The sequence below is a fragment of the Centrocercus urophasianus genome, unplaced genomic scaffold (genome assembly GCF_019232065.1).
Source record: "Centrocercus urophasianus isolate 14NV4802_14NV808 unplaced genomic scaffold, USGS_Curo_1.0 seq_12, whole genome shotgun sequence".
NCBI classification, from domain to species: Eukaryota; Metazoa; Chordata; class Aves; order Galliformes; family Phasianidae; genus Centrocercus; species Centrocercus urophasianus.
Genome location: NW_024884364.1, coordinates 55,359,384 through 55,372,647, shown reverse-complemented (window position 1 = coordinate 55,372,647; position 13,264 = coordinate 55,359,384). Strand labels below are relative to the sequence as shown.

The following is a 13,264-nucleotide window of genomic DNA, read 5'->3' as shown; positions in this document are numbered from 1 at the left end:
TAACCAGCTGACACTGCAGGGAACTAAGATACTGAAGGAGAGTAGGATGGAAATGCAAAGAGTGTCAGTTGTTTATGAAGCTGACTACAAGTACCCACACAGTAACTGATTTCTTCAAAATGTCTGCTCTGATGCTATTCAGTAGAGCAGGGTAAGCTGAATAAGCCATGCCACAAATACCATGACTGAGCTGCCTGGCACATAACCTAGCTGTGACTGGTGGGCATTCTTTCCTCAGCTTTCTTTCCCAGTGGGGCCTAATTCAGTCTCTAATAAATTTTAAACTGAGGAGAAAATGACACAACCATTCACTTCTAAACAGAGTCTAAAGATCACAGGCCTTGTAGAACTGTACAGAATCCAAATTAAAAGTCTTCAGCTGCCTAGTCTGGAGATCAGCAACTTAAACCTCACTGGGTGTGAAAAACAGGAGATTGCTGGGATAGTCCTTTCCAGTTTTCCTACTAAAGCTGTATTACAGAATCACCAAATCATGGATGGCTGAGGTGGAAAGAGACCTCTGGAGGCCACATAGTTCAACCCCTGCTCAAGCAGGGCCATCCAGAGCAAGGTCCCTAGGCCCACGTCCAGGTGGCTTTTGGAGATTTCAGAGGAGGAGACTCCACAACCTCTGGGCAGCCTTTGTGATGGATCCATCATCCACACAGCACAGTGCTGTATGGTGTTCAGTGGGAACCTCCTGTGTGCCAGTTTTTGCCCACTGCCTCTTCTCCTGGCACTAGTCACCTCTGAAAACAGCCTATCTCTGTCTTCAATGCATCCTCCCATCCCATTATTGAGATTCCCCCTGAGCATCCTCTTCTCTGAGCTGAACAATCCCAGTGCTCTAAGCCTTCCCTTGTATGATAGATGCTCCATTCCTTTAATAACTCGGACTAGGTTCCATATATCCATGCCTGTTTGCACAGAGCCCAGAGTTGTCCCCCTCCCTCAGCCTGCTGATGCTGACTCTTCCTCATGCAGCCCAGCAAGCTGTGGACCACCCCTGCTGTGAAAGTGCCCTGCTGGCTCATGTCTAGCTTGAGCACTGGGTCCCCCTGGGCCTTCTTTGCAGAGCTGCTTTCCAACTGGGCAGCCCCCAGCACAGACTGGTGTATGGGGTTGTTCCTTCTCAGGTTAAAGACTTCACCCTTCTCATTGTTTGGCTTCATAAGGTTCGTGTCAGCCCACTCCTTCAGTCTTTTCAGGTCCCTCTGGACAGCAGCACGACCTTCCAGTGAATCAGCCACCCCTGTTTTCTGAGAGTGCATTCAACCCCATTGTTCAGATTATTAACGAAGATGGGTTAACGCATATATTTGTTTGCAGGGTAGTGACAGAAGGGTGACTCCATAGCTCAAAGGCTCAGGCACACATTAAGGAGGTCACTACTCCCAGAAGTAGGGGAGTTTATAAAGTTGACAAGTATATCCTCAGGTATTACAGTCCAAACAATGGCTGTTGCCAGGGAAGCTGAAGATCCTAGTCCAGCAAAAGGGATTCCTCTGGGCAGCAGTCTGGTGATTCACTGTACTTGGATACATCAATTCTTTTCACTGTGCTTAGCAGCATCTCCTGCTGTGTGTCAGGTATTGAATCATGAAAATTCAACCATCTGCTGTGGAGGAATGGGGCAGCTGGTACCATTATTGGTCTTCCTTTGTGAGAGAGCTGGGACATGTTGTTCACTTCTAGCCATACCTAATAATATGAAAGCATTCCTATATGCAATCTATAGTTTTTGTCCTACATCCTTTGCCTAAGGTCATACTGGATGTCTGTGTTGGCAGAGAACTGGCACATATAATCTAAGTTCCTCCCTGGAGCTCTACCCACTGGGAGAAATTTCCTCTCAGTGGGAACAGGATAAGACTTTTGAGAAGCAATTTAATTAGCCTCTTTGGAACAACTAGAATTTTTGAGACATTTGGCCTGTAGCTGATTAAGCTTCTTGTCATGGTGGTAGCTCACATGGGACGTCTATGTTCTACATGGAATTCACTTAATATTAAACAAATGTTTATCTCACATTTTTACATGCTACTCACAGAAGGGCTATATCTATCATAAACAGTTACTTGGAAGGCATATTGATGTTTATCCTACTGATGGATTTCTTTAACACTGATATACCTCAGTATAGCTATAGGCTTCTGTAGTTACCTTTGATGGCCTTTTAATGGCAGAAGCTGTCACAGTTTGCATTCTTCAAATGTGAACAACTATTAGGAAAAATATGTAGCTGAATTCTGTAAAATAAGTAGGATTTTTTTGTTGTTGTTTTGGTTTGTTTTTTTTTTTTTTGTTTTGTTTTTTTCCCACACCCAAAATACAGGAAATTGGGGTTAGCTGTCAGGAGAGGAGGGCATACAAATAAATACGATTTCAGTAAGATTGTTAAGTAAAACTTCAGGCAATTTCCTCTCATTCTGCTGATAGTAACTGATCTCCTGGATTTTGTTTTGCTTTAAAACAATGCTGCTGGGAAGAGATAAGTAAGAGTGAGAGAGCAGTAAAACAGATTTTCAGCACACAAACCTCTAGAATGCATGCATTCTGCCCCTTTAAATTTTTCAAGTTTTAATGCTCCAACTGCTGGAGGAATATTCTGCAACACAGAGTTTTAGGCAAAAATTCCTAATTGAATTTCTGACTGCAGGCAGGAAAAGTAGCTGTTTATATTTAAGTATCTTCTCACTGGGCAGTTAAAATATGTTTTCAAAAATCAGCTAGAATAAAAGCAGCAAAACCCCTCAACATTTTCCAACCACACACAATTGCCCCAAATAATTCCTATTCAAATTTAAGGAAAAACTTATAGTATTATGAAGTCAACTGTTGGCACGTTCTGGTGTTTTAATGACAACCATAACACTAACTCATTAGCACTTCTACAACAAGCAGATTTAGCTTTTGTGAAGTGGACTGGTGAGTTCCCTCATTTGAAGCAAACTGTTATCTTATATGAGAGTTAAGAACAATGACTTACCAGCTCTAAAAACCTCCTCACCACCTGTCTTTGTTTTAAGTTAGTTTCACCATCCAGGTTAGCTGTTTCTATATGGCACAGCCCATCAGGATCACTTGAAGAGAGCAGCAAGATGTCAGCAGGTATGATTTCATTACAACGAAGCTGAACAAAGTCTCCAATTTTCACTTCTTTCCAGTATCTGCTTATATATTTCTTCTCGGTCCTGGGGGGAAAAAGAAAAGAGAGATTAACAGAACATACACAAAATAGACGTAGGCTGGAGGACCCCAGATATGACCCAATTTGATCTGTAACAGGAATTAAGTGGAAGGTCCACAGCTATGCTCACATTATGCTAGGATAATGTCATGCAGGCTGCAGGAGGCAACTTCTCACCAATTCAGCCCCAGGTCAGAGTTTCCACATCCTTTAAGAAAACCAGTTGTTCTTTAAGGCCCAGACAAGAGAGACACAAATCTGTTACTGAAAGAAACTTCCAATATTTGTCAGTAAACTTAGCATTCCAAGCACATGTAATGTGACACTGGAGCCAGGTTTCTTCGATAGCACAGGCAGAACAGGATTCTGATAACGAGATTACTATTTTATATTCTTTTAAGTACATTATTTAGAAATACATTACTTTCAGTAGTAATGTGAATAGACTTGTAACTAAGAACAAACGTGGAAGTCCTGCTAAAGTTGTTACTCTGGATCTACAGATAGTGATGCCATGCCTAATTCATCCTCATCATGCCTTCACTGGCGTTCCTGGAATTAGAATCTTTGTATGTTTTTATCCATCTGTTTACCCAGAATGGTAACATGTCAGGTAGAGCAACAAGGATGAAATCAGATCAGGTTTTATTTCCCAGAACTTCCTCACTGCCTTTTCCTAACATCCATTTTATAAAGTAAGGAACAAAAACAATGGCTGTGCTTTCTATTTCAATAAAGTCAGGAAAGTAGTAAGACGAGTTAAGTGTAAAGCATGAGAATACAATGAGGGCAGTAATGTATGTACTAGCTAGAGATATTACCCATTCTCTCCACACTCAGGCTGAAACAAGTGTTTCACTTTTTCTGCTAAGGAGCAGGAGCTGCACTGAAACCCAGCATGTCATAAGGCAGTTCAACTCACCACACAGTGGATCTGAACTGTTCATTGGCTGTGCACCCTGTAACTCTAAATCACTACACATGTGGCCATTGATCCTTGATTATTTTTACGAACTGGGTGATGATGTTCAGATGCATGTAGAGAGTAGCAATGCAGACATTTGAGTTGGCTGCAGTGCTGTAAGGGCAACTTTTATTTGACTTAACTTGCTTGAAAAGCATTGCTATTTCAGCATTTCCTCATCTCTCACACGCTTGGCAACTGCAACAACTCCATACTCTGTGGTAGGATACAGGAGCATGGTTCCACTAAGATAAAAGAATGCAAGACCTCCTGCATACATCCTGGAGAGGCACGGGAATCAGGTGGCCTCCAGTACTGCACTTGATGCAGCTCTGTTAACAGGGGCCATCAGTGGATGAACTACCTGCGTGCAAGGAAAATGACTTCTCAACCCTCTTCAGACAGGTCTGCTCTTACCCAGTCCTTAGATGTAACTGGTCTTATTACAGAATGTGAATTGTAACTATGAGTATTCTCTACAAAGTACACTACAATACTATCTTCAGTGGTGGAGGTTTAGATAGAAGGGGCCCTTTTCATGACTGTAATGACTCACCTTACATCAGCCTGTAGTGACAGAAAACCTGAATTAAACACGCTACTCATGTATAGACATATGTGCATTGTTACGTCTTTGGTGTTTCCTTCAAGTGTTTTTTTATAGTTCTCAAATTCAGAGCAAATGACATTTAAGCAGGTGCTTCAGCAGAGCTTTTCGTGGTCATGGCCAAGCTTGGAGGAAGTTAGCAGTTTAAAATTCAAGGCTGAAAAGGAATATCAGATCATGAAGATCCACTCCCTGCATCTGAAGGCATTTATGACATTGTGACCAAGCCCAAAAGAGGGACAAGAACAGGCACTCTATGCACTAGAACAGAAGAACATCAGCATAATGCAGTAACATGGGTATTTGTTACTTATCCAACAGCCTGCACAACTTTTCCTGGCAAGGTCCTGTCTATCCATCTATCTGTTCCTTCTGAAAGGCCTTTCTGTCTCTCTAGTCTTTAATATCCTACATCTGAAAATCTTGCTGTCTTTCCTGTTATGACTACCCAGCTGATAAGTCGATGTTTCAAACGCAGATGTGTGAACCTACTAATCTGGGATCCTGCCAGTTCTTGTGGCTTGGTCCTGATTCTCTGGCTACTGTATGGTCAGCACCAGTCCTCCACAGCTCTACTGCAGGGTTTCCATGCTGCTCACACAGAACACCTTGACAAAAGCTTTTGGCAAGTGTAAATGGATGTCATCCAATCTCCTGGAATATGTTGTGAAAGTGCTCAGGAAACTCTGGCAGAACACAGGACTAGAAGACAGTCCTAGGCTGGATGTGTAGGCCAGAAACTAGCAGCAAACTGCTCTAGTTCTACCTGCTCTCACGTACAACAAGCCAGAAGATATATTTTAGTATCTATAACAAACCCACGGGTGATGCAGCAAGAAACCAAAGTGGCAAGCAACGGTGAAAGACAGGAAGAGGTCAGAAATACTAACTCTTGTCTTTCAAGCCAGGAGAGGTAGATGAAACTCTTCCACAACAATACGCTGTCACGGACTACTGCCATTCTGCAAAAGATACTGCTTTTACTCTCTAGTTAAATCACTGTGATGAACTATTAATTTCAGACAGCTCTGCCCAATTCCAGACAGGTAGGTAATGCATTCCATGGGGCTCACATACTAGAAATGTCTAGCTTCCTGACCCCAGCCTAATCTTCAGCAACACATTTGCATGCAAAATAGGATCAACTGTACAGCTGTGGTTGTAAACCCTTAGTCACTTGAACCCTCCTTCTCCTTCCTTGCCAGTGCTTTTACTTTTCTGAGCACATCTTTACTGGTAGACATTGACTGAAAGCTAGAGATGGATGGCTAACAAGTCAGCTGGCTCAGCTGTACGAACATCAATACTGTTAGTCAGCAGCAAACATAGTCCTGGCAGCAGTCAGACTCCTTTGGAGGTTAATGCCCTTTTGCAACAACGAAGGGCAAATATTCCAGCATATCTGCTTTCAAATACGCAGGGGAAAATTTACAACTTCAATCTTGTAAACATAGAGAAAATGATTCTAATTGCTATTTAAAAATTTGTGTTAGTCTGCTTACTGCGTGTATTTGGCCAATATTCTGCTTTGAAGCAGAACTGCCTGCAGGTTTGGGCCAAATTTGAGAGTGGCTTTGGTTAACAGCAAAACAAAACAGACAAAAAACCAACAAAATACTACTCAAATTTTAAATTTATAGGCAAAAAAATAATCTTTAAGATCCAAAAGCTCAAACAATACTTCTTGTTTTCCTTAAATCATGCTGTTCCCTCTTCTGGTTTTTAGCACATGCTGATAAAGATCATACCAATAATTTTACTCTTCTGGGCATATAAACATCAATTTATGTCTATAAAAAGCTAAAGACTGTAAAATATCTCTGGCTGAATATTTAAATAATTGTTTGCCTTTTTTGAATAGGTTTTAACTGTTCTAGTGTGGCAACGCCACACTTAAAGGGAGGTAACAAACCCTGCATGCACAAAATTTAGCAGGAATCTTACATGTCTTTCTCTCTCTCTCTCTCTCTTTCAAAAAAAAGCCTGGTGAAGCTATCACAAGCAAGTGTCATTATGAAATGTGAAGGCCATGAAGTTGTAATCTGTTGTTCTGGTGCAAGGCCTATATACTAGAAATTTTATACCTTAAACTGACAATATGGAACTACAAGGGAATCTCTTCTTGCTTCCTATACTTCTCCAGTGACAAAAATTACAGTTAATGGGTGTGAATTGCTAATGTAAATTTGCTCTAAGTGAATGATCAGGGAACTTGTAACACTTAATCCTAATCTAGGTTCCTCTACAAATTTCAGCAAAGCTTGTCAAAGACATTTAGCAAAAGGCAGGGGATATCTTCTTGTTTTGCTTGGGGGTGCTGTGCTCCGTCTGGCTTACCCAACATACTACTCCCTACTCAGGGTGAGACTGCAGTCTAGAAGCTTCTAAGACTCTCAAAGCATCCAAATGGAACGTTTCCCAGTCCAAGCCCATCCGTTGACCTGCTTTTGAAGTAACTATTGTCCCTACTTCAAAAGAAATCAGCATCCTTTGCCTTCCCTGCCAGATTATGTTGACCACTGAACTAGAAGGCTTTAAGAGAAACACAGCAATAAATCTATTCTGTAGAAGAGGAAAAGCCCTCCACAAGAGACAGGTCAAAGAGCTGTGTACAAGGCATTCTTCGGAGTTGTTGATGTTAGCCAAGTCCTCCCCTTCCATCTCTGGAGGCTGAAAGAGAGGGGATGAACTAAAGAAAGCATCATGCACATCTCTGACCCCAGTGAGTTAGAACATGTTCAAGTCAGTTGGCTACAATGCCAGGACAAGGCTTCCAGTTAGGAACAAGCTAATTAATAAACCTGAGGATAACTGGCAGGACCCAAGCACAGCAGCAATTTCAGTATTAAAAACAAAGCTAGGAAACCTCATACTGTAATGCAAGCACAGGAGTTCTAGAGCAGGCAAAACTATCTTTAGGGAGACTATTATTCAGCTGTTTGTAAACAATTCTTCCACATGCTCACAGAATTTTCCCTCATTGCCTGCGCTGGAGCCCTAATTTTCAACCGTCTACCTCTCTGCCTGATTCTACTGTAGATGTGGAGAGTCCATAGTACTCCATTAACACTACAGTGGTAAACTGAGATTATGTGTAATTCTGCAAAGGCTACAGAAGCAGAAATGGTGGACAACACTGAAATACACTTATAAAAATTGTTGTTATAACCAGAGACCAAAGCATATATTAAACAAGGCCTGAACATGCCAAATGCCTATGGAAACATGTTGAGAATCATTTGAGCACAATTACAATGTTGTGGCAGAATGAAGAAAAAACATGTAAGTTAATGCTAAGGCAGGTTACATAATGCCCAGAATATGCCTTCATTCCACCACAAACGATAACATCTGTTTCTCTGAAAATAAATCATGAAGAGGCTCCAAATCTGATATTAATCAGACAAAACGGATTAACAGAATGTTCTTGAGAAATGCTGAAAAGAACAAAATCTCTCCATGACTGATGTTTCTAAACAGATCTCTTAACATTCGCATTACCTTAAGAGCACTGAAAAGTTTTCTTGTTTTCATGGAATTCAAATATCATTTTTTTGCATTATCAAGATGCTAGAAGCAAATGTGTATGCGTAGCAATGTAATGAGGCATAAAGGTGCCTTTAAATAAATTCACACTTTCTGAAAAATGCTAAGTTTTCTGTTCCAAGTCAAATTATGGAAACCTCAGTGTTTCAGGTTTAGAATGTGTAAGTAATCACTGAATTACTCTTGGCAGAGTTATCTCCATTATACCTCATGTTGAAAGAAACCCTACTATTGTTAACCATAATGAAACATTTGCTACCCGGAAAAAATGATTTTTCGGCCAAGAACCCTGTTGTTGCGATAACAACACAAAGTATAAAGGCAGACAATGTAATGAAACTTCACACAAACTGAAGAAATAAGAAAATGCCTTCTAGAATTGATCTGAAAAAATATCAGGACTGTTTTGGAGAAATACCTAGTTGTTTTTTTTGTTTCTTTTTTTCCCAAAGTGGCATGACTTCCACCACTCCTACTTTTCCTGCCAGAATGCTAGTAACTTTGTATTATTCTTCCAGTTAGGAGACATAGTGGGAGAGAAGACTGCCAACTTCTTATACTTATCAGGATGGGTAGGCAGTGGTTAATACTGAGACTTTCTACACTGATATCCTACAAAGAGTTGGAAGAAATGGCAGATCTGCCTAGACTTATTCAGTTTGCATCCAGTTCTACATTTATTAACACCTATGAGCCAGTATCCTCTATACCAAAGCCACAAAACTTTGGATAGTTCGATACATGAGGCCTTCTTTTTGGAGCACAGCAGTGCAACAAGTGCTGGTCTGTTTTTTTCTTAGGATGTCTTCTTTCTGGCTACTACCAAACACAACCATTGCGCTTGTCAGCATCACTTACTGGTATCTAGAGCAAAAAAAAAAAAAAAAAGATGCAAAAGGCACTGTCACCTCAGCAGTGGGCCCATAGCCAGGTAAGGTTTTCATCTTCAATTTTAGGACCATCACAGATGTTAAGGTTGAATACTTACACCACGGCTCCAAGTAACTGCAAAAAGATTCAACACAGCCTGTTGCTGTGCAAACATGGAAAGAGAAACAATACTTTGCCTGAGGGGGAGCCATTTAAATTACAGCTACCTCACGATGCCCACTTCTGTCTGCATCTGCTTCCAAAACAATTAAAGCACAAGCTCTTCCGAAGGAGATCTTAGGTGCTGAGTTTTCACAATTAACTGATAGCTAATAGTGTAGAGATGCTTAGGAAAACTATCTGATTGCCTAAAATTTATGAGCAAACTAGGTGCATGAATTTGGTGGACTAAAGCCTTCACCTTGGTATTTTCCCAGTGTAATCAGTTTGCAATTCTGTGTGAGAGTTTGATATACTGGCTTAACAGTATATCTTTAAAGGTAAATATAGCATGGCTCTGCAGGTGATGGGGGAAATCCCATTCTTTAACAGATTCAGACACTTCCATGGAATTTTTTTCCTTCTCACTCTAGTTCCACACCCCTGCCTGACCTGATCTCAGGACTACATGACCCAACTCACAGAAGTGCATTCATATGCTCACTACATACACTCACAAGGTCATTAGTTGAGAACTCAAAAAGAAACGTGCTTCCTAAATGCAACAGTTTTAGCTAAACTGTTCGCATAAACCATTTTTAATCAGGAAAGGCATTTCCTGCTAATTACATACACAGACCTGATGGAGTTGTTGACTGACACTCAGTTATGGAGACAATTTTTCTCCTTATAACTATGCCATACAAGCACTTCTTTAAAGCTCACGTTATCTGATCACTGCACAAAAGCGTACTCTAGAAGTCAATAGAGTTCAACTACTATTTTAAGTTAACAAAAAATTGTTAGGAAGAATATTAATAATTTGTCACATTTATATTTAACAAGCAAAACCAACATCTCAAACTGAAGTGTAAGACTTCATTCTTTATTTCCAGTTCCTCCTAAAAATTATTAAGTTTTACTTTGTCATTACAGGTCTGTCTTACATCTGTCTATGGCATTCATCTGGATGTTCTCACCTGTTCTCATTCAGACAATCTACATTTCAGGTTGAGGACAGGAAACATATTTACCTATCTGAATACCATTTGAGATCTCAGCAGGTCCCAGGGTGTCTCTTCGGCTGCAATTCTAGAAATTAGATTTAATCCATACATAAGGCATTGTTACTTGCAGTGTCACGCAGAAGTTAACTCCTTAAAGAACTGATAATAGCAAGTGGAAAAAAACACGTTGGCTGTATTACTGGAAGAATCTTATAAAGTTAATAAATAAAGTTAATAAATAAAGTTAATAAAGTTGGATGCTGCATTTTTGCAGAATGTTGTAACATTTCTTTCTACTCTGAAACTGAGATGTGAAACTAAATAAAACATTTGGGTTTGCAAGGATATTTGAACCATGTTTCACTGTACTCATGTCTAAGTTCATAAGAACTTTATTTAACTCTAGAGTTACCCAAGAATTATTTTCCTCTTTGTCAGAGATGCATTGGAGGGAGTTTGCAAAAACCTTGAAACCTTTAACTCAAGCATGCCTCTGTTTACCTAGACTGGTCCAAAGGAGAATTAAGGTGCTTTCCTGGATAAAGCCATGGCTCAACTCCATGTCTAATCAGTCTAATGCCTAAAGAAAACTTTCCCAGGTGGGTAGAATAAAGTGGACAGTTTTACCCGACAGTCACAAATGCTTACTGGCTATCATGCAAAACAAACTAGATATATCTCTATGTTTCTGTGACAGTGATAGAAGAAAGGTAGCAGTACAGATAGTGACTTTATCTTGAACGTCTAATTGTGAATAAAAGAGGCCCTAAAATACTCAAATGTTTGCCAAAATGTGTATCACTGTAGCATCCTGTAAACTCTTCTTGATGAGTGCCGCATTCCATTAGAGCCCTTTCACTGGCATGACAATTGCCTGCCCTATGCCATAATGCAGATTCCCAGTGAGGTGAGATAACATTTCACTTCTGAGCCACTGCTCACACCCCATCACACTACGTTTTCCTAGCCAGCTACTGCACAGCAGAAAGGAGGTGAGTAATTCTGAAATAAATGTGTTCTCGATAGTTTCTTCCTGATCTGGAGATGGAAAAGGGTCAGCTAAGGCCCTGAAATATGAACATAAAGATCTTTTTATTCAAAGCCTTTTTTAGTACTTACTATTATTAACTCTTCTTTGTTGATATTTCTCCATGCAGTTTCTTAAACACAAGAGAAATGAGACTTCCCAGAAGAGACGTCACTACCCCAGTAACTAAGCCAGATGCTGAAAAGCTGGAGGTTGCTGCCTTGCTCTCACTAGTGCTTGTACTGGTAGCCAAAGTGAAAGAACTGTCTGAAATTTTTAACTTACACCTACAGCGTTGCTTTGCCAGAAGCAACAGCAGTGTACATTCCTGGGGAGCTTTTGCTTTGAAGTATAAACATCTATTTTCAGCTCTACCATGTACTCAAGAGTGAAAGAACATTAAAAAGCATAACAAATCAGAAGAGTGCTTATTTTTTTGTGTAGCTGGCAGTGGAACAGGCCTTCACTAGTCCTTCAGGCTGATCTGAAAAGCACAGCTGAAGTTTTAAACTCAGTGCCTTATCCTACGTTACAGTTTCTCCATAGTGAGCTGCTCTGGCAGATTATGTGGTTCCCTACCTGTCTGAATCACCACAAGCCTCAATAACACAAGAATACAAACACAAGGAACAACCTCAAGCTATATACTTCAGATGTTTGTATTACCACATTGTTCTTGTAACAAAGTAAATGTATGAAAATCTCCGAAATTCTTGTCTAAAATAGTCAGAAGGTGTTCCCCAAGAATGCTTTCTAAAAGATTAGTACAGCTACATCTGAACTGGGACCTGAGCAGGTTTCTTAGAGTTCATGACTGAGCAAATGCACTGGGTTGAATCCTGCATCAAGCTGAAAGCGGGGAGTGATAAGCCTCTATTTGTGGTGCTCTAAGCCCTGATGCAATTTGAATTCAGACATGTCAATCCTTTTACAAGACTGTTTCACTTCTACAGAAATTCAAAGACTACAAAAGCGTTCCTCACTCCTATCAGAGAAGAACTAGAAGACGCAAATCATTTGTAGCGATGTGAATCTTTGAAGGTTTGAGTCAAAACAAGTCTGTCTATGGATGCAAATTTTATATTCAAAATTCTTGATGAAAATAAGAAATAGAGACCCATACTGAAGAAGTGAGAACCACAAAATGCAAAATTCTACTGACAGAGGAAATGCAAGATGCTCTTAGTAACATTTGAATAGTTCACATAAAACTTGATTGCTGTTGGTACCTACACGTAAAGCATTCAGGATGAAAATTCATTCAGTGCTTTCAGTGTCAACTTGACCCCGTGTTTTCACACAACCTGCCACCTCCCTGAAGTCAGCCAGCATCTCATTAATATTCCAAGCTTACTGGAGACAGACAGTGAATACACTTGAAGTTCTAAGCTAGAATAATTTACTTTCCCAGAAATAAGAGCATTCTCTTTCTGTCCCAATGACGTACAATCAAAAGGACTATGAATTACAATCAGTACAGTGGAATTGTGAGGTACAGTCACCTACCATACATCTCAACTTGTTAACACAGATATTCAAAGACCCTGTAATCACAGGGCTGCAGGAAAGCAAGTCCTCTTTGCCACTTGTCTGTAACTACTGAACCATCATCAGTACAAAGAGCAATTTATAAAGTATAACATGCCATCAATATAGATTTTGATAGCCTGGTTTTATTAGTTTACTAGACATAGTGTTTACACAACAAAGTATGCCTTTCCATAATCATTATCCACAATTCTGAGAAATCACTGAAGCTGTTATAGACTCACTACTGTCAAGAGCATGTTGGTTGCCAAGTTTGAATGTATTTGTACATATTTCAACAAAAATGTGGGCACACAAATATACATTTTTCTTCACTATTGTGCTGTTATAAAGAAATAGACATGAA

The 13,264-nt window shown here is 40.0% G+C and overlaps 1 protein-coding gene across 1 annotated transcript in view; it reads right to left on the bottom strand.

Annotated features, from left to right (window-relative positions):
- Nucleotides 1-13,264, bottom strand: part of ATP10A (ATPase phospholipid transporting 10A (putative)) — a 108,206-nt gene that overhangs the window by 63,571 nt on the left and 31,371 nt on the right. Inside the window, exon 2 of the mRNA XM_042810381.1 lies at nt 2,990-3,194. Within this exon, the coding sequence (XP_042666315.1) occupies nt 2,990-3,194 (205 nt within the window). The remainder of the gene's footprint in view (nt 1-2,989; nt 3,195-13,264) is intronic.